This window comes from Mixophyes fleayi, chromosome 10, assembly GCF_038048845.1.
Source record: "Mixophyes fleayi isolate aMixFle1 chromosome 10, aMixFle1.hap1, whole genome shotgun sequence".
Taxonomy (NCBI): domain Eukaryota; kingdom Metazoa; phylum Chordata; class Amphibia; order Anura; family Limnodynastidae; genus Mixophyes; species Mixophyes fleayi.
The window spans coordinates 13,358,044-13,384,584 of record NC_134411.1 but is presented as its reverse complement, the minus strand read 5'-3'; the positions used below and the strand labels follow the sequence as shown (position 1 = coordinate 13,384,584).

The window sequence follows — 26,541 nt, the reverse complement described above, 5'->3', positions numbered from 1 at the left end:
AGGAGGGAAGCAAGATGGCACAGTGTGATGAAGGGGAAGGGGAACAGCATGGCACAGAGTGATGAAGGGGATGGGGAGCAGCATGGCACAGAGTGATGAAGGGGGGCAGCATGGAAGAGAGTGATAAAGGGGGGCAGCATGGAACAGAGTGATAAAGGGCGGAAACAGCATGACACAGTGTGATGAAGGGGGGCCAGGTGAAGAGGGGAAAGCAGCATGGAGGGTGCAATGTGATCATAAGGGGACACAGCATGGTGATGATGAAGGGGCACAGTAATGTGTGTGTGATGGCTCAAGGGGCTTGTGGTAATGTGTGTGTGATGGCACAGGGGGCTTGTTGGAATGTAATGTGAAGTAGGTGGTGGCTAATTAATGGGTGCAATTTTGTTTGTGGGGTGATGGTGGGGCAATTTAATAGTGGGGACTATTAATTTAAAATGGGGTGGTTTGGGGGCTATTGAATGTGGGGGTGAGTTTGGGGAGAATGAGGTCTCTTTATTAAATGTGACACTTGAATTAATTAAATGCAGTGATAGTTGCGGAAAATGGATATACTTATGAAATGTAAATACTATTAATTTATTGCTGGGGCTGTTTGGAGGGAGGGAAATAGGTTTATTTATTAAATATGAATACTATTATTTTAATGTTGGGGCTGGAGGAAGGCCTAATTATTAATCATGGGTGCTACTGATTTAAGACCAGGGTTGGTTGGAACCATTTTTTTTCCAAATAGGGCCCCCAACATTCCAGGTTCCAGACAAGCCGCAACTAGAGAAACCTGCAGCCACAGGTGGTGAAAGTGACAAGAACAAGTAGGAGAGAGCAGGAGAGTCTGTGAAATGTTGTGATTCTAGTGGGAGAATCCCAATTTTTGGTGAGTGCTCTGCCCAATGTAAGGGGCAGGCCAAGACTGTGAACTCTTTAAGTACACACTGCATTCTTTATATACTACACTATGGTGTTAGATGTCCTGAAAGTCAGGAGTGCTGGGACATATGTCACGCCCTGGCGAGCGGGCACTGCACCCTTGTGCCAATAGTGTACACAACAATGCAGTTTTTTTTCTGTTGGAGGGTGGCTAGTGCTTTTCACCTGCTAGCCACGCCCCAATGATGCATAGCCACACCACCAATTGTATGAACACACCTTCTACCAGTTTTGCACCTCCGCTAATTTTCTTTCATGCTAGACTATAAGGGGGACCACATGAGGTTGTTGTTGTACCAGCGCCCTGAATTCCTCTTGGCAGCCCAGCCGGCGCTGCAGCTGCTTCAGTAAAGCAGTCGATGACGGCCGGACTGGAGCTTCTGTGCATGCCATCGACTGGCAACTCCCTGGTTTTTGAAACAGAAGACGTGTCGCCAAAGGTAAGTGAGAGCAGCACTAAAAATTGAGGGGCACATCTAAGTGGTATATTATGAATAGGGGGGATAACTATGTGGCATACTATGAATACGGGGGATAACTATGTGGCATACTATGAATAGGGGGCTACTGTGTGGCATAGCTTTAACATTTATTTGAAGGCCCCATTACTATTAAGATGATATTGGCATCATGATATATTTGACATAAATAGTTGGGTGTGTGTATATGTATATACATGTATATACATATATACATATATAATATAAAAGCCTAGTGGCGTGTGTTAGTCTGTGTGTGTGTGTGTGAAAAAAAACAAAACCAAGCTGCAGCGCCACCTGCTGGGCAGAGTTATACACTGACCTACTAAATTCTTAGTGTGTGTGGAAAAAAAATCTCAGAAAGGGCTGAAATTTGGTATACTAAGATGTTTTTAATTTGTTCATTTAATTTGTTAATTGCTAAAAGTGTTTATAAAGATTTTAAAAAAATATATATATATTTCTTGAAGGAGAAGTGACAGTTGGGAGTGGTTGGTGGTTGCCGGGGGTGACAGTTGGAAGTGGTTGGTGGTTGCCAGGGGTGACAGTTGGGAGTGGTTGGTGGTTGCCAGGGGTGACAGTTGGGAGTGGTTTGTGGTTGCCGGGGGTGACAGTTGGGAGTGGTTGGTGGTTGCCGGGAGTGACAGTTGGGAGTGGTTGGTGGTTGCCGGGGGTGACAGTTGGGAGTGGTTGGTGGTTGCCGGGGGTGACAGTGGGGAGTGGTTGGTGGTTGCCGGGGGTGACAGAGCGAGAGGAGTGTGATACTCAGGACCGCTGAGAGAGATCCCTGTGTCTGGATAGACATCTGGATAGATGTGGCGATAAAGATGAAGGATGAGGTGATGGAGAAAAATGATGAGGTGGTGACATGTGGACAAAACCACGTTAAAAAAGGGCGCTTGCGTCGGGAAGTAACGCTCTTCCCCTGAGGAGGCCTGGGCTAGGCCCAAATGCATGACAAGAACCTTTTTAACACCTTAAGTAGCTTGATTTGACAAGAATGCATGAGTATCATGCACGAGTTAACTTGTATCTATATATATGTACTTTGCAAAGTCTCGCCGGCTTCCTCATTCGTCGCGATGCCTTGCAGTCAAATGTCACATCAGTCATCCTGGAGCCTGGTTGGGAAGGAGCAGTTAGGTGTGAACATGTCGGGGTAAGTCTTGTCAGGGTAGTCAGCATCGATATGCTGCCTACCACCAGTCTGTGGTCAGCATCGATATACTGACTACCACCAGTCTGTGGTCAGCATCGATATACTGACTACCACCAGTCTGTGGTCAGCATCGATATGCTGCCTACCACCAGTTTGTGGTCAGCATTAATTACTTTAATATGTTGCCAACTAGATCTAAGGAGTCAGTTTAGTATAGAGAGAAATACACCATACATAAAGGGGTTACCGCCAACGAGAGCAGTCCTATCGCTGGCAGTTGCACCCGTCTGCTGTAAAGTTTGGTGACAAGATCATCAGTGTACTCGTTAAGATAAGTTCATTTCAGCAGAGAGGCTGGAACCATTGCCTGGGGGCAAACAGAGCATAAGGCAATGGGATTGGTGCCACATTCTTTCCATGTGACACTGACAGATTTTGCAACCATGCAGATTCATCTGTGTCACTTGGTTCCAATGTCAGATAAATTGTATTAATGATACCTGCATGCCAGCTAGTTTTCATTTATATCACTATTATTAAGGTGCAGGAAAGAGCTGGATTAAATGTCCACTGTCTTGTCTTGCCACACATTATGTGCCCATGAGCCTAACCACATAGTTTCTGATTGCAGTGACAGCTTTGTTCCACAGATGGATGGAAGAGGGGTGAAGGCCGAACTGCAGGGAGATTTATAAAAAAAATTATAAAACACCATTTTATAAACAAATAACAATGGCACTTAGTACCCTGTTGCAGCAGGGTGGCACAGTGTATAGCATTGCTGTCTGGAAGCACTGGGGTCATAGGTGCCATTACAACCAGGACCCTATCTGTTTGTAGTCTATATGTTCTCCCTATGTGTTTATGTTAGTTTCCTCCCGCAGACATACCGGTAAGTTAATCAGCTTTTGATTAAATGACAAGTGAGGCTTCATGGGACGAACGCACTTAAAGGGTGACAGGGTTTGTAGTAAGCTGAACACTAACCTGAAGGGGTTAACATTGGGTTGGGCCCGACCAATGGGAGCTTATGGGGGAGGGACCTTGATTGATATAGTAGGCTGCACTTCCTGGGCTGCCTCATTCCACAGCACGAGATCCCACCCACCCACTCCTCGGTGTTGGCATTTTCTGGGTTAATGTTGCAGTGGGAAGGCACTGCGTTCAGCGGCTGATTTGTGGGCGCACAGGTAGTTGGTCGTAGGTCACTGTCCTCTAGGTGGCACCAGTAACTCCTTTTTTGGTCCTTCGGTGAGGAGGGTCCCTGTCCGGCTCGATGAGGGAGGGCAGCGTGAGTTTTAAAGGGGCAGTCACTCTGACGCCAACTCAGTGCTAGTGATGACGGGATTTGTTCCCCTGTGGTTGTGGACGTACGGCGGTTTGCCACCATAGGTTTAGTTAAATTAAAACTCATAATAAAAGTTCTCGCAGTTTTTTAATAACTTATCCAAGTCTCTGTGTGTTTATTTGCATGCAAATGTTTAGAATTTTTGAAGGTGTGATGTGAGGTTTATGGGGGACATACACGGTGAGCCCTTTATTAATTCTAGTGTCCGTGTAGTAGACTAATGTACATGATGAAATATTCTCTGTAAAAGGCTGCATAATATGGAGGCACTATATAAATAACAGTTACTAAATAAATTCTAAAAGCTAAAATTATTATATATAAGTATGCTAAACGTTGACACTTCCTTAGAGGAACACATGTAGTTCATAGTTATGATCATCTTACTGCCTGTAAGTGAAGGCTATGTCAGCGATCATCGCCCTCCTTTTGCGATACTCCTGGTCAGAGAAACCCTGGTAAAGATAAAGAGACTGATTAGTAAAGCTATTGAAAAGCGATGACCACACAAGGATGAGAAAACATGCACAACAGCACCATGACAATGCCCGGGTGGGGTAAATGACTACCACCGCAATGCACAGTGCAGAGGGACATAGAGAGAAAGGATGGAATTCACTGAGCTCATTGGTAGCAATATTAACCCCCCTGCTGCTCTCAAGCGTCTTCAGCTGTCAGCAAGCTGAAGACTGACTCAAGCCTTCGCCTGTGGGAGCTTATTTATCCAGTACTTGTACCGCCCCTGTAACTGTTCTGTTAATGGGGCTATGGAACCACCCCTAGTAAATAAATATTCTAATATATATATATATATATATATATATATATATATATATATATATAAAAGTGGAAATTGAGATTCCAGTTACATGCATGAGTGGAGCATACAGTGCCATGAGTAACCATTATCTCTTTAGATATATTTAGGTATTACTGCTGAGCATTGCTCAGTTACCACTGCAATTAAATAATATTAAATTGCAGTGATAAAAAAAAATCCACTTATTGCTGCAAGCGTTGCTTTAATAAATAGGCTTTTAAGCAATCGTATATATAAAAATCATTGGTCTGTTTGTCTGTCCGCTTATGCATTCAGACACCCCTGCACCGATTGGGATGAAACTCACACGAGGTGGTCCAGTTGGATCATAGCTAGGTTTTAAGGGGTTTAGGGTCCTGGTCGCACCTCTCGTTGCTGTACTTTGGGCAGAACTTTGACCCGGGGAGCCTGTCCTGCGCCTTCCACTAGATAGATTTGGATGAAAACTTCACAGAGTGGTAACATTAGATCCCAGAAGACATACTAGGTTGTTGAGGTCCCAGTCGGACCTCCCTTTGGTGTACGCTGGACAGAACTATGACCCTGGGAGCCTGTTCTGGTCCTTTCACTGGATGGATTGCAATGAATACTTTAGAGAGGGCTGGCAATTGGTCTGGGATGCCTAATGGAGTGGTTGGGGTCCCGATTGGCCCTCCCATTGGTGTACGCTGGGAAGAACTTTGACACATGGAGCCTGTTCTGGGCCATCTACTGGATGGATTTGAATGACATCTTAGCTACTAGTTATTTTTAAAATATTGACAGTTACATCCAACTCATTGCTAACTTAATAACTTGAAGATTTAAATCTAGGCAAAGCCGGGTACTTCGGCTGGTTTGCAAAATAAAAGAGCTAACAAAGATAATATACTAGTGTAAATGTATAGCTGCTCACATGAATCTAGTAATCAAGTAAGTTATACAATAAAAGGAAATGTCTGTTTAGTTGTAATGAGTTACTGCAGTATTGCACTCTTACACCACGTTAGTAAATAAACACAGTGACAAATAAAAAAGCAATACAGCCACATATTGGGTAACATCATAACCAGCTGCAGGGGCGCATGGAGGATTGTCAGGGGGGGGGGGGTTTCTCACCGCCGACCGAAAAAAAAAAAAAAAACACGAGAGAGAGCTGCTGCGTTTCGCCAGCGCTGTCCTATACAGCAGCCGCGGCGCTGTCTAAGAAGCGTCTGCGGCGGTGCTGTACAATACAGCACCGCCGCGGACGCTTCTTTGACAGCGCCGCGGCTGCTGTATAGGACAGTGGCCACTTAGTTAGCGCAGGGGGGGGGGTTTCTAGAGACTCAGAAACCCTCCTGCGTGTGCCACTGAGCTGATATAGATAAATAAACAAGCAAAGAATTTGATAACTAATCTCTCTTATGGTACAAATTTAAAGGCTTAAAAATTAGGAACGTCAGAGCAACATGTTGCTTTGTACATTGACAATCCTTATTCTATACAAATATGGATTTTTTTGAAGGTCGTTAGTGAAACAGATGAAGATTTATAGCTTACCGGGTGGTCCAAGTCCAGGTCTGGATCAAACTTCGTAACCAAGTGGTGACACCTGTCCAGTTCTGTAATTTTAGTAGGAAACCAGTGAACTGCCGAGGGCAAGAGAGAAGACTTGAATCAGCATCATACTATAGCAATTGGATCTACATTTGATGTTTGTATATGAATGATAGATGATAGGACTCATGTGAAGTTTACTTTAAACCCTACAAGGGGAAGTCATATTATAGCTGCAGTAAAATACAAGTCCCTTTCAAATGAAAAACAAAACTCTTTGTAGAAATAATAAATCTGAATGTAAATGTGCTGTATGTCTGTAGAATGTGATGGAGGCACATTACTATATATTGCTCCTTCCTCTCAGCACCAAATCTAACACAAGAGAGGTTCCTATCACTGACCATTGAAATATTCACGTTTAGAGGTGTTACTCAATTTACAGCCATGTATAGATGTTGTACCTATAATTATGAAATAAATATATATTATCACCTAGGCTACATTGTTTTATTATTATATTGATAGTAAGTATTTGAAGGCTATAATGTATTTTCCAATAAGGTGAAAGGAATCAGGCAGCAAAAAAAAATAAAACTTAATATTAATGACATAAGGGCCAGCTAAGCATCCATAGACATTCTCCATCCAGGAGCCCCAACATTTTTGCACAGAAAATACCATCAGATTTGCCTCTTTATCTACTTTGCACCTTCTGGGCTTTAAATTAAATACTGGGTCAGACGCAATTCATTATGATGTCAGCTCCTGTTGCATTGAGACTGAAGCTGAATCTTAATTAAATTCAATGGTATCATACTGAACGCATGTCCATGCTAAGCTGTGACACAGTGGCTAACAGCAAAAACCCATTTGGCCCTATTACTAAAATTCAGTGTCAGTGAGACAAGCTCTGACTTTCACCAGCCTGAGCTACAATGACCAGCTCAATGTGAACATCACTGATTTCAGTAGTCACCATGCTGCATTCTGATACAGTGAGCAGCTGGTATTATACACAGGTCCCCACTTTTTTTTCATTGGTTGGATTATCTCCCAGCCACTGGCTGTGGAATATTAAGCCAGTGCTGGGACAGCTATGATTGTGATGAGTGGGTAGTAGATAATGGTTATTACCAGTACAGTAAGAAAATAATGGTATACTACTCAGAGCATCAAACATGTCTGGAAAGCACATGAAAACGGCATGTCCTTTGGATGTTATTATTATTATTATCCTTTATTTGTTAGGCGCCACAAGATATCCGCAGCGCCGTACAATGCACAAACAGTAGACAATACAGGGTAAAACATTACTGAACAGTAAACAAAAAATACTAACACTTCAGAAGCTCCAAGCAGGCTAATGCAGTAAAGACGGAGCAGAAGAGCAGGTAAGGACACAAGAGGGAAGAGGGCCCTGCTCAATGAGCTTACATCCTAAGGGAGGGTGAACAAAACTCAGGTACAAAGGGAGTGAGTTGACGTATAAGGGAGAGAAGAGGGGGGCGGGAGGAGGGAGGGGAGAAGCGGTTAGGTGGAAGGTTGGGCGGGAGGAGGGAGGGGAGAAGCGGTTAGGTGGAAGGTTGGGTGGGAGTAGGGAGGGGAGAAGGGGTTAGGTGGAAGGTTGGGCGGGAGGAGGGAGGGAGGAGAGAAGGGGTTAGGTGGAAGGTTGAAGGTTGGGCGGGAGGAGGGAGGGGAGAAGGGGTTAGGTGGAGGGTGGGTAGGCTTTGAAGAACAGGTAGGGTTTTAGTGCCCATTTGAAGGAGCTAAGAGTGGGAGAGAGACGGATGGAGCGAGGGAGGTCATTCCAGTGAAGGGGGGCAGCACGGGAGAAGTCTTGGATTCTGGAGTGGGAAGAGGTAATCAGAGTGGAGGAGAGGCTACGGTCATTGGCCGAGCGCAGGGAGCGGGTAGGAGTGTGAATGGATGTGATTTCAATGCTGTTTTCACACATTTTTGATGCACTAAGCAGGACGCCATTCATTTACCTTTTTGACCCCCAACCTCACTTCCATTGAGTTTCATATGTGTAAAGTGTCCTCTATATGAAATAAAGTTCATACATCTGACTTGTGTTTTATTACCGCCCACATGCAGTATAGGCATCCTTATGAAATGGCTAATATTACTTAGCATTAACTTTACATACATTTTATCTTTTCCAAATACCACAAATTATAAAATGTCAAGCCCCATAACAAAGACCAGTCATACTTTATATATATATATATAGTGTAGAATTTCCATGGTAAACTATCAAACTACATGTAATATGCAACACTTTTCATAAGGAATGTGACAGGACAGAGCACAGCAGAGCTACCATAAACAATGTATAACCTGTCAACCTCTGATGTCCATGGGCGCTGTCTGTGCCTGCCGTTCCTTAGGCCAGATCCAGCCTTGATTAGTGCATACCTTTCACCTCTTTAGTGGTCCTCACATCTTCTGACACTCTTCTAATAGAGCTCATTAATGTTCCGAGATCTGTGCGATGAACCTCACAGCGTATAAAGTACTCCATGTCTGTGCTTGCTCCTAATCCCTTCTTCCCAACTCGTGTCTCCAGGTGCTGGATTTTGGCCTCAAACGTCTGAGAGGTAATGATAATTACAATAAGTGTAAAATATTACAGACCAACATTAATGGCAGAAATTTGACTTTGCAGTCAACAGTTTTACAAAGGCAAAGTTATCAGAAAGGTTCTACTCAATCTCCTTGATAGAACTTACTGGAATGATTCATGGGAATGTGGAATTCTAATCAATAGAGTTTGTGTATAATTCAGATAGAAGATTTTATAAAGCTTAATTTCCTATATACATTTATATTTCAGTTTGTTAGTTAGTTTCACACTGCACCACTATAATGGTGGCTTATTCACTGGTGTCATGTCTGTATCAGGTGCATCATCTGGCGTTTGAAGACTGGTTATTTTTTTTACATGTGTTGGCATCAACACTGCACAAGTCTGTGAGCACAGATTAACGTTCTTCTGTTTGCACCAGTGCTTATAATTGGTGTAGATCACAAAGCACTCTATGCAGTGCACTAATGTGCCATCTCACAGGCTGGAGAAACGGATAACTACCATCTATATTGTATGGAAATTATTTCTCATCTACATCCTGTTTTATTTTATTTGAAGTTCATATGCACACAAAGCTGTGCTTTTTGTTGCCTGAGCCCACAGACTATTGATTGCTATTCCACCATCTATATATAGTTGATTAACATGTGGACTTTTTTATGGGATACTGATCCCAAATCAAGAACATTGGGAATTTGGACTGTGCGTATACAATCTTATGTTGTGATTATTAACCCATCATTTATTCCTTCCTGTTTTATCTCAGGTTTATTTTAAATAATTTTTTACTGATTTTATTAAATTGTTACTTATTGGTTTCAAGTTTGCGCTCTTTCTTGGCTTCCTTTTGTTTTTATCACAAATGTCCAGTTAGAAATGTTGACAGGTATGTACCATTCACTTCACACCAAAAATACTATAAGTCATACAGCCATCTGCTTTACCTCTCCCTTCTCCTGTTTTTAGGTGTATTTAATGCTGGTTTTTCCTTTATTTTAAATATTCCTTACCTTTTTATATCTAGATCAAGAAACCCCACTAACCTTACTAACATTTCATGTTTAATTTCAGCTCTCGTTCTTTGCCCCCTTTAAACCTTTCATTTCCACGTGTCCGTGCCAAAATTGCGTCTTAGGAGCCGCTAACATTTTTCTTTGCTATAATAAAATGTACATATAAAATATGTTTTATATGTTTGTTTCCCATTTCCTCCTTTTTAACCCAATAATACGGGTTGGGTACGGAATATAGATGACCACAATTCCGACAGAACAAAACAAAGTAAATACAAGCAGACTTGCCTGAAATCTGAAGATGCAGATGTCCGATGGCATCGTAGGCTGACAGTCAGTGATTCCGAATGGACAGCTCTCTGGCACTTGAGTCTGACGTGTGCATGACTTAGATGAATGCTAATTTAAAGCGGCAATGTCTGGACCCCGCAGGCTTTCAGGCAAGTCTGCTTGTATTTACTTACTTTTGTTTTTGTAGGGATGAAGGATGTCGGAATTGTGGTCATCGATAATACGATTATCACCGAATAATACTTTTTTTTACCATTTTATTAATTTATTTTTTATACATTTTTTGTTAACATGCAATACCATAGACTAGAATGTCATAGACCTCCCAGCTTATGTCAAAACATGTAAACACATGCTAGGGGCACTGCTGCAGACCCAGATCTCGTGTCACTGGTGTTTCCTGCTGTCACCAGGGCAATAATGACACATAGGGATAACTATGAGATTTTATGCAGATGGCCACCCCCATGGGACAAGGACAGACATAAAACCTATGTTGACGGCAGGGATAACCTGGAACTCATGTTCAGTGTACAATATACCTACCTCTAGTCCTGACACCGCCCTTCCTGCTGCCATGTGGGTTACACCTCAGTCACACCCCCAAAAAAAATTTACACTGTACATCTCCAAGGAGTGTTTTTTGCCATTTGTAGCTCATTCACGCACCCTCTTTATATTTGAGCCTATAACTGAGGGTGATGTCTCAGACTTTCTTTCTGTCTCCTGTCCAACTACCTGCCCTCTGATCTCATTCTTTCTAATCTTGTTTCCTCATCTAATTAAAATATTTAACCTCTTTCCAATCTGTATTTTTCCCATCTTCTGTTAAGCCTACATTGATTACCCCCCTAAGCATGTAGTGTGACTCATACTTGTTTTTGTGCTACCTGTAATTGCTTGACTATTAGCATTGGGTTTTCTACCACACCTCTGCTATTATGCTTTGCTGTATTTGTTATTTTACTTATGTTGTATTCACGTATCTGTATGCTGACTGTCCAGAGCCACGGACAGGTGGCACCTTATAAAAAATGGTGATGTTTATCCATCAGTTGAAGTTTCCCAGGGATCTGTTCTCTCGATGCACTTCTATCTTTAGAGACTTCCTGTCTGCTACTGTAGACCATTGTAGACCATTGTTGCCCCTTACTAATGAGTGTTCCGTTAAGCAAACACTTTTAAGTGTGGATTGCAGGCTGATCTTCCCTACTAACTGTTTTAATAATGCTCCCATTCCTTGCTCCAACTCCAAAGCCCCACACAATGCTGCACCCTCCAATAACTCTTACCTTATCTTCATTTTCCTCCCATTTGGACAGCCAGTGACTTTCGCCTATCAGCTGCACCTCCCATCTCCAATACAGTACCTGTGCTGTATCTATAGTCTGGAATACATTATACTCTGCCCGGTCAGACTTAATCCTAACCTTAAAGATATGAATGAGTTCTCTGTACTGAAGATGATGATTATTATTATTATTATTATTATTATTAATTTTTATTTATAGGGCGCCACAAAGTATCCGTAGCGCCGTACAAGGACAAACAATGGCACAGTACAAGGTGAAACAGCACAGTACAAGTAACAGTAAGCACTATAACTCTGGGGGCTCAGGCACAGCATAAAAGAGAGGGAGAGGGAGGCATGATGATGAAAGTAGTAAGTGCACCCTGAAAACACATATTTTAGGGACACTTAGCAAACTTCCTTAATACCCCGATATTCTATCCCTTAGCTTCATAAGTAACCCCAAGCCCTATCACCTACACCTGCCATCCACAACCTGTTCACACCGTGCCCCCAATAGTCACACTACCCACCTACTCATATAATTTATTACACCATTATCTACTCTGGAATGTGGTTTATTTCTGTGTATGCATGGAAACTAGTTGGAAGATCAGCCTGTATTATGAAACACTTCATGAAGTTTATCTTTATGATTACTCATTGCTTGCCCGCTGCACAAAGCATGGATTACTACTTTATGTCTCATTCATAGACATCCGCAGAACATTAGGGATACTGTTTTTTAAAGGCAAACATCCATCCATAGATTATGCGTCATTAACCCCCTCTCATCATCATTCTCCATTAACCCCTCATTATATCATCCACCTGGGTCATCTCACTGTTCCATATGGGAACTGATCATACATGAGATATTCTATGCAAAGCCCTACATCTCTTGTTGCTTGATCAGAAAGGAATGTATCTGCACCACCCTTAGGAAGTTTAAATGTTGCACTCCAGTATACTGAGTGGTGAGCTCAGCATTCTGGGGTATCGAGTGGTGTCGCTCAGTTTAATATAAGAAGAGAAGAAGAATTTAAAGCTTACATTACCCAGCACACCTCTTGCACACGCCTATGGGCCATTTCCCTCATCTCCTTTAGATTGTAAGCTCTGGCAAGCACGGCACTCTCACCCTCCGTTTATTGTTTGTTATTCTATTGTTAATCATGGTATGTCCAATTTGTTGGTGCTATATGTTCTCTGCTGCTGCCATAATAGCAGTTCAGAGCCGTAACTAAACATTTTAATACCTGTTGCAGGACTGTCGTTCCCTAGCCCAGAACTGTAGCCAAATTAACTGAAAATATTAATTATACTGCGCCCCCTTCAGCTTTGCGCCCTGGGCAGTTGCTCCTCTCATACAGCCCAAGCTATAGCCCTGTAATGGCTCATAACCTTTTTCGTATTATGATACATCTACTGACATAGCAGCCTCCTAACTAGCTTTTATGTGACACATGTGTGTGTTAGGTAGAGGATTCAGACTGTAGGCTGCCCTGGGGCAGGGACTGATGTAAGTAAATATGTCCCGACACACTGTTTAGGAATCAGGCTTTTCTTTCCTTTACCCCACGAAGACTCCATGTCAAGGGGAGTGTAGGAAGTGCTATTTATTTTTGTGATTGGCAATAATTACTTCACACACAATCACACACTGTGCAGAAAACCGCATACAATGTAATATAGGGGCAGATTCAATTGGCCACGATCTTCCTGAGAACATCGCGGCAGTGGCGGATCCAGGGGGGGGGGGGGCGATCGGGGCGATCGCCCCCCCTAGCAGACACTTGCTGCCGACGGCTGCACAGTATGTGCAGGTCCGTCCAGCCGTGACAGGCAGGGACAGTGTGCTGCCCGGCTGCTCTGACTGTGTTTATAACACAATCAGAGAAGCCGGGCAGCAGACTGTCATTGCCTGTCACGGCTGGACGGACCTGCACATAGTGTGCAGCCGTCGGCAGCCTAAGATGTTAGAAAGGGGCGGGGCCTTAATCGCCCCCCTTCCTAAATCGCCCCGGGTACAGCATTTTTTTAGATCCGCCCCTGCATCGCGGCCACATTTTATTACAGTTTGTATGGTAATATGTAAGGCTTACTTTTGCTCACACCTCGATGGGGTGCACACAAAAATGAAAGGTACTTTCACTAAAAAAAATCAACCATTACGGGACACGACGTAGCAGGTATTTTTAGAATTGAATCTGTCACTTCATCACCATTCATCATTATCACCATTTATTTATATAGCGCCACTGAATCTGCAGCGCTGTACAAAGAACTCATTCATATCAGTCTCTTTCCCATTGGAGCTTACAGTCTAAATTCCCTAACATACACACACAGGGGTCTATTTATCAAGGATTTTTCCTGTGTTAAACACCCGAAAACAACAGTTTTCGGGTGTTTACCGTGAAATTGCTATGTATTATTGAAGCATCGCAGCAGATATCTCAGATATCTGCTGCTTTGCATTTGCTATCGTTTTTCTGAGCACTCCCCATAACAGTGTATGGGAAGTGCTCAGAACCGCTATGTATTAAAGGCTAACTAATGAAAATGTTCTCTTTTTTCTACATGTTAATGTACGCCATCTGAAGCTGGCGCCACCTGAAGCTGGCGTACATTAACATATCTGAAAACTATCGCGCTGTCCAGCTCTGTTCTGAAGAGCAGAGCTGGACAGCGCATGTGTGGAGGGATCATGTGATCCCTCCCTGTCACTCATCCTACAGTTTGCTGTCCAGGATGCTAGTGCGCATGCACCAACTTTTCAGTCGGTGCATGCGCACTAACAAAAAAGGAAAAAAAAAGAGAAGATCACCGCAGCCTTTAAACTTGAGAAAAGACTGCGATGATCAGGTGATGCACTTCTCAGGGACAGCAGTCTATCGGCACTGCTGTCCCTGAGAAGTTTTTTAATACATAGCCGTTACTTTTCAATCCTTATCAAGGAGATAAGGATTGAAAAGTATCAAGTGAAAAAAACGAAGGGTCATAAATAGACCCCACAGACTGAGAGAGACTAGGGTCAATTTTTGATTGCAGCCAATTAACCTACTAGTATGTTTTTGGAGTGTGAGAGGAAACCAGAGCACCCAGAGGAAACCCACGCAAACACAAGGAGAACATACAAACTCCACACAGATAAAGCCATGGTCGGGAATTGAACTCATGACCCAGAGCTGTGAGGCAGAAGTGCTAACCACTTAGCCACCTTGCTGTCCCTTAATCTTTGAGAGGCGCTATGACCTACACATGTTCGTATGAATGTTAGTGCCTAATCCAAAATCCCGGATATTTAGTTGCATCATTACATAGCTCCACGTCATTTTGCGAGGTAGATTAAAAATAAGAGGGAAAGTCTCTCTCAGTAATAACGTCTAACTTTTGTGATTTTATCCTTATCGCATAAATTTGGTCTGTAAACCTCTACAGTAAAGTGGACAGAGGACTGATGTTCCCAGCACATCATTTATAAATATCACAATTTGGAGGCAATTCAATTAGCCGCAAATAGAGGTATTCCACTTTACGCAAATGTCCGGCCATCTTTGTGTGATTTATTACTAGTTTGCACACTGGATTTATCTCACAATTTGATGAAATGCTGTGCTCCACACGTACCACACATAGGGGGTAGATTCAATTAGCCGCGTTGTTATTACCGTTACTATGGCTCATAGAGCTACAAGCAAAGATCAGAGGAGAAATTACCGTAGTAAGAACAACGCAGCTAACTGAATGTACCACCCCATATTGGGCTTTGTTTATCATCATAATGGTTATCACACTGAAATGTGTTATTTTTGTTACTGATTCTTATTGCGGTAATGAAAAGTACATATTGTCATGATTTACCATTATTATTTTACCATGGCTTGGATCATGCCTGGAGCTGCAAGCTCGACAAAGGCCAGCATTCACCTCAGCTTCTAAGTGGTTGTCGACACAAATGTTGTGCAAAATTATTATTAATTTATTTGTATAGTGCCACCATATTATACAGCACTTTCCAGAGAATATTGAATCATTCACATCAATCTCTGCAGCATTGGAGCTTACAGTCTAAATTCCCTACCACACAAATACACACACAATACAGTATATACACTAGAGATGCTCAGGCTCGGTTCCCCGTGAACCAAACATACCTGAACTTAGTAGATCCGAATCCCGAGACGAGCCGGCTCGGTACTGTCGCACGCCCTCGTCAAAACGTCATTGTTACGTCGTCGGATCTCGCAAAATTTTGGAATCCTTTTTAAGATCCAACATAACATTGGGTGGGAGGGAGGGTGGTCCCAAAGACAGAGGGCGGGCCCAAAGACAGAGGGCGGGCCCAAGGACAGAGGGCAGGCCCAAGGACAGAGGGCGGGCCCAAGGACAATTGCATCTTGCACCATTTTTCTTTTCTGCCACTGCTGTGTGTCAATGTTTCCTAGATGTGCTAGGAACTGCCGTGTGTTTGAGTCATTGCTCTGTTGCTTACCATCCAGCCAGGTCGCTGCAGTCTTTGTTTGAAAGTGTATGAAAATAATATTGTGACCTGTGAGGTGGTCAAAATTGACTGCAAATGACTTGAAATTAGTGTTATTGAGGTTAATAATAATGTAGGGGGAAAAAAAGAGCAATATTATGTGATTTTAGGATTTTTAAAAAAAAATACAAAACCAAAACCAAAACACACAAAGGCGTTTTTTTGCCAAAACCAAAAAACGAAGCTAATCCAGATCCAACACCAAAACCAGTTCACAGGGGTCAGTGAGCATCTCTTATATACACCGTATCATACAGTACAAACTCCTATACATTTACAACAAGCACAGAAGTTAAGTACAGAGCACTACACGAGGAAAGCGTTAACACAGCTGGTTAAATTGTGCGGTGCTTGAGGCTGTGCTATCTGGCTCCTTCTGCCCTATTTGTGTGGCAGGTATCTGCACATCAATGCATTACCACTAATGTGACAGCACTGATCGCATTACCAGAGCGGGGACAGCAGCAGATAGCTGGCACATACGCAGGGAAATTACATTACTGCTGTCTGCCTCCCAAGCCCAGCTAGAGGGCACATCACAGAGCATCTCACAGACAACACAGAACATCGCTCACTCCCGGTATCGCGTCTCATACCCAGAGCAAACTACTTCACACATCAGCTTGTGTCAGTTATAGCAAACAGGACAATTAGCTGCAGAGTGGACAATTGATTACAATCTGATGAAAAAATAAGTGTTTATATCTCACCTGCACAGAAAAAGATATACATTATTGTGTCTTGCCTATATATTGCTAAATAGCAACCTGTATGGGATTTATCATGTTTACACTAATACACAGTAGTATTTAACAATAAGAGCCAGCTTATTTCATGACTGATTATGGGGCATATTTAAGAAAGCACGATAGTGCACTATCGTGCACTTACCGTGAAATTAAGGTCCCTCTGTGTTTTCCGCATATTTATGAAAGGTGCATCGCAGCAGATATCGTGGATATCTGCTGCTTTGCACTCCTCTTCGTTTTTGGGAGCAGTCACCATTCAACAGTATGGTGACTGCTCCTGGCCGCAATCTAACAAGTTCCGAAAAAACATTTTTTTCGGCAACTTGTCATGCTGAAGCTGGCGTACATTATCATAATTGAAAAAAATTCAATGCTGTCAGCTCTGCTTCGAAGAGCAGAGCTGGACAGCGCATGTGTGGAGGGATCACATGATCCCTCCCTGTCACTCACCGCCCTCTCTCCGCAACAATGGTTGCAGAGACAGAGCTGAGATCTTTGTGCGCATGTGCAGTTCTTCTAAATGCACATGCGCAATTGAAGGATGAAGAGGAGTGAAAAAGACCTGGAGGAGATCCTGAGACAGCGCTTCCGAAGACACAGGGTAAGTATGATTTTGTTTTATCACAGAAACAGCAGTTTTTTCGGAACTGCTGTTTCTGTGATACATTTTTAATAAATTTAAGAAATAGTTTAATCCTTATCAATGCGATAAGGATTGATAACTATTTTTCATTTTTGCTGATGATTGATAAATGTGCTCCTATGTTTTTTCTACAGTCCTGAAAATGTAATTTACATTATGGTTTTCATTTAAAATGTGGATTCTGGAATCTTAATGAAATATGTTGGGTGTTCATCATGTAATATTAGTAATTGACAAATATCCCTTAAACAGGGTTGGTGCTGAAAATATTTGTGATACTCCGCTTGCTCTCCTCTATAGTGAAAAATTATTTCCGCAATGTCTGGCATTGTTTCTTGAATCAGTATATAGTTAGGGGCCGATTCAATTTGGCCACGTTACTCTAGGAATAACGCAGCGCTAATTGTATTACCGTTAAGACAGTAATTTTAACCCAGATGTTTGCTCATGGCCCCCGCGGGCTAAGAGCAAATATCAACTTTAAAATGATTCTACTAACGGTAATACCGCACACTATTACAGAAATAACGGTAATAGAGTGCAGGCCGCGTTATTCCAAGAATGACGCGGCCGAAATGAATTAGCCCCTTAGAAGGTTATTTCCACACTGCTAAATATCTGTTACGCAATGAAAGCAACTATTTGACCCTTCATACGCCCAAATTTGCGATGGCATTTGCAGAGGACCAAAAGTTTGCACAGGTAGGTCAGTGGCGCACGCAGGGGGGGTTTCTGGAAACCCCCCCCCCTCCGCTAACTAAGTGCCCACCATAGTGGCACTGTCCTATACAGCAGCCGCGGCGCTGTCAAAGAAGTGTCCGCGGCGGTGCCGAAACGGAGCTGCTGATCATGCGCGGGCGCATGCGCAGCAGCTCTCTCGCGTGGTTTTTTTTGGGGGGAGGTTTGGATCAGGGGGGGAAACCCCCCACGACAATCCTGCGTGCGCCCCTGTAGGTGTAGGGTTTGCGCTGAGTGAGTGCGTTCATTGTAGATTACGGAGAAGGCACACCGTTTCGGATAGTTTTGTGGAGCAGTACTGAAACTAAGCGGAAAGAGGTACATTTTGATTAGCGAGCCTCACTTGAATTTTGCAACAGCTCAGAACAGGTGGTCTTTGCGGTGGACTTTGAGCTATGTATTAAAAAGCTTCACACACTCAAAATTCTCATATGTAATACAGACAATCCAGATGTCCCCTCCCTCTAACAATTAATTGAAGCAATAGATGAGGTTAAATGGAGCAGCATTTTAAGAGAAAAACAAAATAGTTAAAGTTTTATTAAAAAGGGGTGAACTAAAGATGGAACATTTGTGAAAATGTTGTTAATCTCTAGTACAATCCTTGGAGGTAGTTTGTTAACTGTAAATTATATCGTTCTCGTTACTATTTAGAAAACAGACAATATTACTACAATACAGCCTATATCGCTTATAAAACATTTGTGTATTAAACATAGTTTTAATGTACCAATGACAAGTCTACATTAAATGGAAAGCTATGCAAGGCTACACACACACACACTAGCGTCTGCAATCGATTTTTTTTTTATCACATGCTAAAGCGCAAGTAAATATGCCTATAAACCACATTACCCCTGTGTGCTCATTAATATGATTTTTATATACATTTAGATGCATTTACAAGTGTGTTACATATATAATATAAATATAATAAAACTATAAATAAAAAAACCAATGAGCATTTCATAACAAATTTTACTATGCATTATCATTTTTTAATATACGCTAAAATGTTGATTCCAAGTCAAAGTGTTTTTATTCTTTTTCAAAGCAAATAACCTCATGGTGAATTAAGTGAAGGTGTAGTAGATATCTTGCTTTTTCTAATACAAGGTGGATTCTGTTGTAAAATACATATTGATACTAAAAAAAGCCTTCATAAACATGATAACTGGTAGTTGGAAAGGAAATGCCTCCAAAATATGTTTGACAATCAACATTTGCTACATTTGTGCTAGATAGATACTCCAATGACCTCCTGACCAGGGCCATCTTAACAACATTATGGGCCCCCACTGGGCAAAGCAGTGCACCGGGGCCCCTACATATATATATATAATATATATAAAGAAAGAGAGAGAGAGAGAGAGAGAGAGAGAGAGAGAGAGGTATAGAGATATAGAGATACAGATATAGATATATAGAGATAGATAGATGTACTTGCTCAGTGACGCTTGAAGGTTTTTTTTGCAGGTTTTTTCTTTTGCAGGATTATTTATTCTAATAAAGAGCCCTGCCTATGGGGCCCCCTTGCCCGTGGGGATCCCGGGCACCTGCCCATCGTGCCCAATGGAAAAGATGGCCCTGCTCCTGACATCACTGAAACTGACATTTTATCAGGTCAGCCTGACTGAGGGGAGAATGTAACCCCCTTCTCCCGATGCCCATAGAATGACATAGTGCAAATATAAGTCACACAGTTCTGCCCAAGGAAGATATTCAGCTTGTACCCAGTTAATCTTGAGAGCTAAAAACAGCAAACTCTTCAACAAAATGTGATTATTACCTTTCCAAAGACTAACTTAAGCAGGTCATTTCCATTCAGCTACGGAAACAGAATAACCATATTGAAGCCTGGAAAAACGTCTGAAGATATGTGTGATTGTTTTTTTCGAACACATTTTAAACAAGTGAACTTTGTTTCAGGGACTGGCCTGGCCGGGGGGAGCAGGGTGACCTCTGTCGCCTTGGCCAGTCGCATACCGGGCTACCTGCATTTTTTTAAAATGTTCCAATAGGCTGGAAAGCAGAGACTCTCCTCCCGGGCTAAAATGTGCCCTACTTTAGGCTTCTCTCACCGTAGAACACTGTCAGTGGTTTCCTGCTTGCCTGCATTCTTCGCATTGCAACGCTTTCACTGTCATATGTAGCTTTGGGGCATATTTAACAAGTGGTGATGGTGCACTATCGTGCACTTACCGTGAGATCCAGGTCCCTCCGTGACACTCGCATATTTAATAAGGGGGCATCGCAGCAGTTATCGTGGATATCTGCTGCTTTGCACTCCTCTTCGTTTTTGGGAGCAGTCACCATTCAACAGTATGGTGACTCCTCCTGGCCGCAATCTAACAAGTTCCAAAAAAACATGAAGCTGATGTACATTATCATAATTGAAAAAATTCAATGCTGTCAGCTCTGCTCCGAAGAGCAGAGCTGGACAGCGCATGTGTGGAGGGATCACATGATCCCTCCCTGTCACTCACCGCTCGCTCTCTGCAACAATAGTTGCAGAGACAGAGCAGGGATCTTTGTGCGCATGTGCAGTAAATCGAAATGCACATGCGCAATTGAAGGATGAAGAGGAGCGAAGAACACCTGGAGGAGATCCTGAGGCAGCGCGTCCCGATGAGGGGGGTAAGTATGATTTTTTTTTATCACAGAAACAGCAGTTTTTCGGAACTGCTGTTTCTGTGATCCGTTTTTAATAAATTTGAGAAATAGTTCAATCCTTATCCATGCGATAAGGATTGATAACTATTTTTCATATTTGCAGATGATTGATAAATGTGCCCCTTTATACAATAAAATGCAAGATTAGTGTGCACATTTCCTGAAACACTGCTCTGTACGTTCTTATGGATCTAATAAAAGTCTTATGTCTGATACCTTAACCTCTTTTACCTTCTTCATCTTATCACTATAACCTGAAGTAATGACACGAGACTTGAAATAGGGCACAAATAAAATGATTTATTCATAAACATGGTGGAGGTGAAATAAGCAGTCAGACCGACGTATGCCAGGCAAAACCCAACTGTCCTAGCATAGCCTTAGGACTACACACTGGGGAACAACCAAACCCCTGGGTTCAAGTGGGGGACAAACCAATCAAACCCCGGGCGCACATATCTACCTGGACGGGGCACCACGTCCTGAATCTACCGAACCCGCCCCTCCTCTGGGCTATACGGAAAGCAACCACAGGGCAACCCACAAGGGCGGTTCCTGAAACCTGAGACTAATAGTCGATTCACTCAAAGTGAGGTGGGTTCACCATGCCCAATACCATAAATGTGAGCCCAAACCACTGGCCGTCGACTGTACTGCTTTTCCGGCCACGCCCGGATCCCTAGGAGCCGTGGCCCGCCACCATACTAAAACCTTCTGATGCTAAAAACTCCTAAATATCCCGAACAAAAATAACCATGCCCTCATCACTCAAATGCACTCCGTCCCCCCTATATAGCGAGGGGCTCTGATAACGAATATGCGGGTGTTCAATCCGCCAACCACTCATGGAACGTATAAAACGTGTAACAACTGAATTAACTTTCCTCCTCACTTCGTCAGCAACACGTCCTTCAGGAAATGAGCGCCAAATCCTCCTCAGCACAATATCCGACCAGCAAATGACAAGGGAAGGCCAAGATGCATGTACCCAAGCCAAGTCCTCCTGGATACGCAAAATCAACTAAACCGACTTGCAACCACCTATGTCATTACCACCCAGATGTATAACTAGCACCCGGGGTACCCCTTGAACGTCAACATAACCACTCAGTAGTTCTCAAAACCAGACCATCTAAGACCTAAACAGAGAAGTATCTCTAGCTGCCCTGTGCAAACCAGCCCAGTGAATATAAGAGTGTCCCAGCACCCAGATGCGCAGCGGGGTCCGATGGTCTGTAAGGTGGAGAAACCAAACGTTAGTCACAAGCAACAATGCGTGTTCATACATCCAGAAAAAACGGAACTCAGAGAGCCCCTATGATGCTGAAAATTTGAACTTAACAAAACCACAGAAAGCACAAGAACTAACAAATGCTCAGCACACCAGAGACACAAACACCCAAAAACACACCACACACCGACAAAGAAGGAAAAAGGTTTTGGGCGGAGGCACAGACGAAGGTGAAACCATAAAACCCAGTGGGGAAAAAAATGGACAAAGCCCTTCGAGCCCGACCTCCAAAGGCCCAAGCAGTCTAAAACCTTCCCCACCACCGCAGGAGATAGATAGGTAAAAAGATAAGAAGATTTAGGTAAGGAGAGCAGGACGAACATAACGCTTATATACCTTGGTTTTCTACCTACCAACACCCTGTATGGCCCGTTCTGATGCCCCAGCCAAAGCTGCAGATGTGGCGGCACCAATTCTGAATGAATGAGTGCCGAACTGGGATCCATCCAAACCCAGCTTAGACAATGTACTTTTAAACACTGCCGTAAACAGGTACCGGGTGAGGGGGGTACCATCACCATGCACCAGCCACGGAATTGCAGACACTGGACGAATAACAGCAAATTCATTCATAATAACAACAGGGCAAACTGAGAAACCCACCTTTGGGGCCAATGTAACCCAATGTCCTCTACCTAACTGGTCAGACTTTGATCTCCTGACTTTACAACATACTGAGGAAGGGGAAACTATAACATGCTGCACCAACATTCCTGACAAAGGACAAGACTTTGAAGAGGCCACTACTTCACTTACTCTAAACGCTCCAAAATAAAGCATGACAAACGCTGCGCGAAATAAGGAAGTCTCAAATGCATCGCGTGCTACTTCCTTGATAGCCCCCAGCAAATCTGCCAACAAAGCCTCACCAATGGGCCGTCTTCCATCCGTAAGCGCAGGGCGCTCCCTCGCCCAACCCTTTAATGCTTTGGCTATCATGAAACTTTTTGTATAATCCACCTCATTCCTAAGCCTGGTAAAAAAGGATATCCCCGCCAAAGCCCCTGACATTGCCGCTTTGGACTTATCGGACTTGAAACTAGCCCAAATATACGCTAGCATCAGCTTATGTCCTGTGGCCACGGACTCGCGCCCTTAGTCCCGGAACGCACACCAGTCATGCCAAGCCGAACGATACTTCTCCCTGGTAGCGGGTGCCAATGATGATTCAGCTAGACCCTCTATCCCGGCTTGACAATCTGCCAGATATAAGTGGGACAAGGTAACCCCGGCAGGGATGCCTGAGGTGCCAAGGCTCGAAATTTCTCCCATTCCCCTCTAGATAATGAATCTGCCAGCGCATTATCCACCCTAGGGACATGCTGCGCCCTGAAGCTAATGTCATCTACTAAACACCTCCATACTAATCTCCTCAACAGAGTGATGACCGGCTGAGAGGTAGCCTTATGCCGGTTGATTACTTGCACGACACCCAAATTGTCACACCAGAAGGCCCCTAACCTCAAAGGGAGCGGCCCCCTTGCTGCGGCCCAAAGGCCGCCGTCATCCTGACCCTTGGGTAGACTCTCCCCCACCATCTTGGGACACCTTTAACCATACCTCAACTTCCTTGAATCCCAACATGAGGCTCGTATGGCCATCATACTTCTCCCGAAACGCTTCGTCATAAGCCAGCCACACCCCTGGGCGTGACATTGCATACATCTCATGGATCATGTGCAGGTATTTCAACATGTCCATCCATTATGAAGGACGCGTTTCTAAATAACATGCCGCAAAAAGGTACGCCCCCGAAAGCCAATTCTTGTATGACTTGTAACTTGTCTCCCCAGCGCCACCCCGCGCGAGGGCTTGGGCCACCAATCTTTTCCCCTTATATGTCATAGCGAACATGTCAATGAGCCTGCCTTTATGAATTCGGTCTCTGACCGACATTCTAACGGCCTGCAGTATCCCCGTACTAGCACAGCGCAAACTCTCCCCCCCTGTAAGACGGGAACCTCTGAGCTGACTAAAACTCCTATCTGCCGGCCTGGTCCCTTCGCGCTGAACAAAATGCTTGCGCAACTTCCTAATAAGATTTTTGGAACAAGCCCATGATCTATCCGATCCTGAACTTGAACTGTAACAGTCAGACCACACAGATTGCATGTCAGGTGAATCAAACCAATCCTGCACACCTATGAATTCCGAGCCAGCCACCGAACCCTGCGCTCGACCTTCGTCCCCGGACCATGCCTGATAGCGTTCCGCTTTCTCCTCCGCTCCAGCAAACCGATCCTCATCATACCCTCCGGCCTCTGCTGAGAAAGAAATGTTACTGCCAGAAGCCAGAGACTGGGAACCATGGGACGCTGCTCTATGCCCACGTCTATGATCTGAAACCGAACTTGGACCTATTTCCAAACCTCAGACTCCACCATAATTCTTGGCCCCCAGTGACTCACTAACAGAAACTCCAATTTCGCAAGCTCTGCGCCGCTCGTCCGAGCCGCGCAGGCCTGGGTCATGCCCGGAGCGGAACCGCCGCCCCGGACTCCCAACTGCCCCCTGAGAAACTGAAGCACCCTGAGGCTGACTACCTAACTCCCCAGTGACTGGCTTGACAAGCCCGCCGCCTCCTGGCGGACCGCCGACTCTGATGACCTAGACCGGAAGTGACGGCCGTCACATCCGGTTCGGCGATCTCCGCGGGGTTTCCCGCTGTACCCCTCTGCAGAAGCCCGTGAAGGGGGGACCCTCACCCTACCACTAGACCTCTGGGTACCCGAAGGGGGGGGCCGCTAGCCCTACTGGAGAGGGGAGGGGGGGCACCGACACCTGACATCCTAACCAGCGCTAACCGGGGAAAATAAAGCACCACCGACAAAAATACAATAACCAAAAAGACAAGGTAAGGGGGTTAATTTGGAGGAGGAAGGGGGGGATTAAAACAGAAAGTAGGGGTGAAAGGAGAAAGGGAGGGGGGAAATGGAGGGGGAATGGGTGAAAGAAAGGGAATCGGGTGGCACAAAAAAGGAGGGGGGAATTAAGGATAGGGGCAGACACACACTGTGTGGGTTGAGAAAATGAGAAAAAAGCTCACAAAGCAGAGAAAAAGGCAAGAGACAGGGAGGAGAAGAGGATACTTATCGAATCCACGTCTGCTGGCTGCAACTTCCAGATCTGCAAAGGACTGAGCAAACTTTGCCCATCCAACTTATAGTCCTAACCCCTCCCCTATGACACCAGATGGGCGTACCACCAAATTAACTGTTAACACTCCAGAGAATAGTTCAGTTAAATATACAGCAAAGCTTTTATTATCCTTCGCTCCTATGCAGATCTCAGTTCTTATCACTTACACACACTTGCCGAGAGGAGGTCATGACGGGTGTATTAAAGGGGGGCTTGGTGGCATCGTATCTCCACCACACCACTAGGAGATGAGGAGATGACAAATGACTGGCATTGCCTAGCAGGAGGGTCCTACACAACATTTCGGGAGTCCAGGCAGACTCCCCGTCCACTTCAAAACAGGGAGCACACAGACGTGCAGGAGAACAAAGATTCAATACAAAAATGTTGAGTACTTTTGAGGGTCCTTTACCAATCTACTAACTTTTTGTGTTCCCTTTATATATTGTTCTATATAAAGGGAACACAAAGTTAGTAGATTGGTAAAGGACCCTAAAAAATACTCAACATTTTTGTATTGAATCTTTGTTCTCATGCACGTCTGTGTGCTCCCTACACAGGGCCGGTTCTAGGGTTCTAGGCGCCCTAGGCAAAAATTCAACGCCCCCCCCTCCCTCCTTCCTGCCCCGCCGCCCCCGCCAAAAACACTAAATAAATAAATAAATAATTAGATTTTATTTACCTCGCTCTTTCTTCTCCTGAAGCCTCTTCAGTAGATGCAGGGGGGCTCTTCAAACCTCTTCTCTTTTCTTTTCTTCTCTTCTCTTCTTTTCTTTTCTTTCTGTCCTATGGCTGCTCCTCGCCTTCTTCACATAGGAGGCAGAGCGATGCATGCTGGGAGGGGAGGGGGAAAGAACTTTATTCACACTGTCTGTCACTGACAGACAGTGTGATAATGCAGCACAGCACAGGCGCCGCCGGGTAAAGACCTGTCACCTGATCACTATCGTCAGTGATCAGGTGAGCTGCCCGGCGCATCGAAATTAATTGCAAGTGGCGGCGGAAGTTGAAAAAACACCTCTCTCCCACTTCCCTCCACTGACTAGATTTTCAAATCTAGTCAGCGGCAGCGGCGCCCTGCAGGTCCCGGCGCCCTAGGCAACTGCCTAAGGTTGCCTAATGGGAGCGCCGGGCCTGTCCCTACAAAGAATCCACTATAACTTTCTGCTCTCTCTTCTAAAATTTCACAGCTAATCTCTATATCATACTTGGGTCTAATAGCAGTGACGGTTTACTTAGCACCATTCATATTCTACTACCCATCTACTGAAGATACGTTAAAGGCATACTTACCAACCTGGTGAGTTAATTCTAGGAGATC

At 44.1% G+C, this 26,541-nt stretch overlaps 1 protein-coding gene across 1 annotated transcript in view; it reads right to left on the bottom strand.

Moving 5' to 3' along the window:
* Positions 1–26,541, bottom strand: part of TH (tyrosine hydroxylase) — a 69,849-nt gene that overhangs the window by 29,692 nt on the left and 13,616 nt on the right. The window contains exons 3-5 of the mRNA XM_075187470.1: positions 8,676–8,850; positions 6,258–6,346; positions 4,304–4,371 (exon numbers count right to left, since the gene is read on the bottom strand). Of these exons, the coding sequence (XP_075043571.1) occupies positions 4,304–4,371; positions 6,258–6,346; positions 8,676–8,850 (332 nt within the window). The remainder of the gene's footprint in view (positions 1–4,303; positions 4,372–6,257; positions 6,347–8,675; positions 8,851–26,541) is intronic.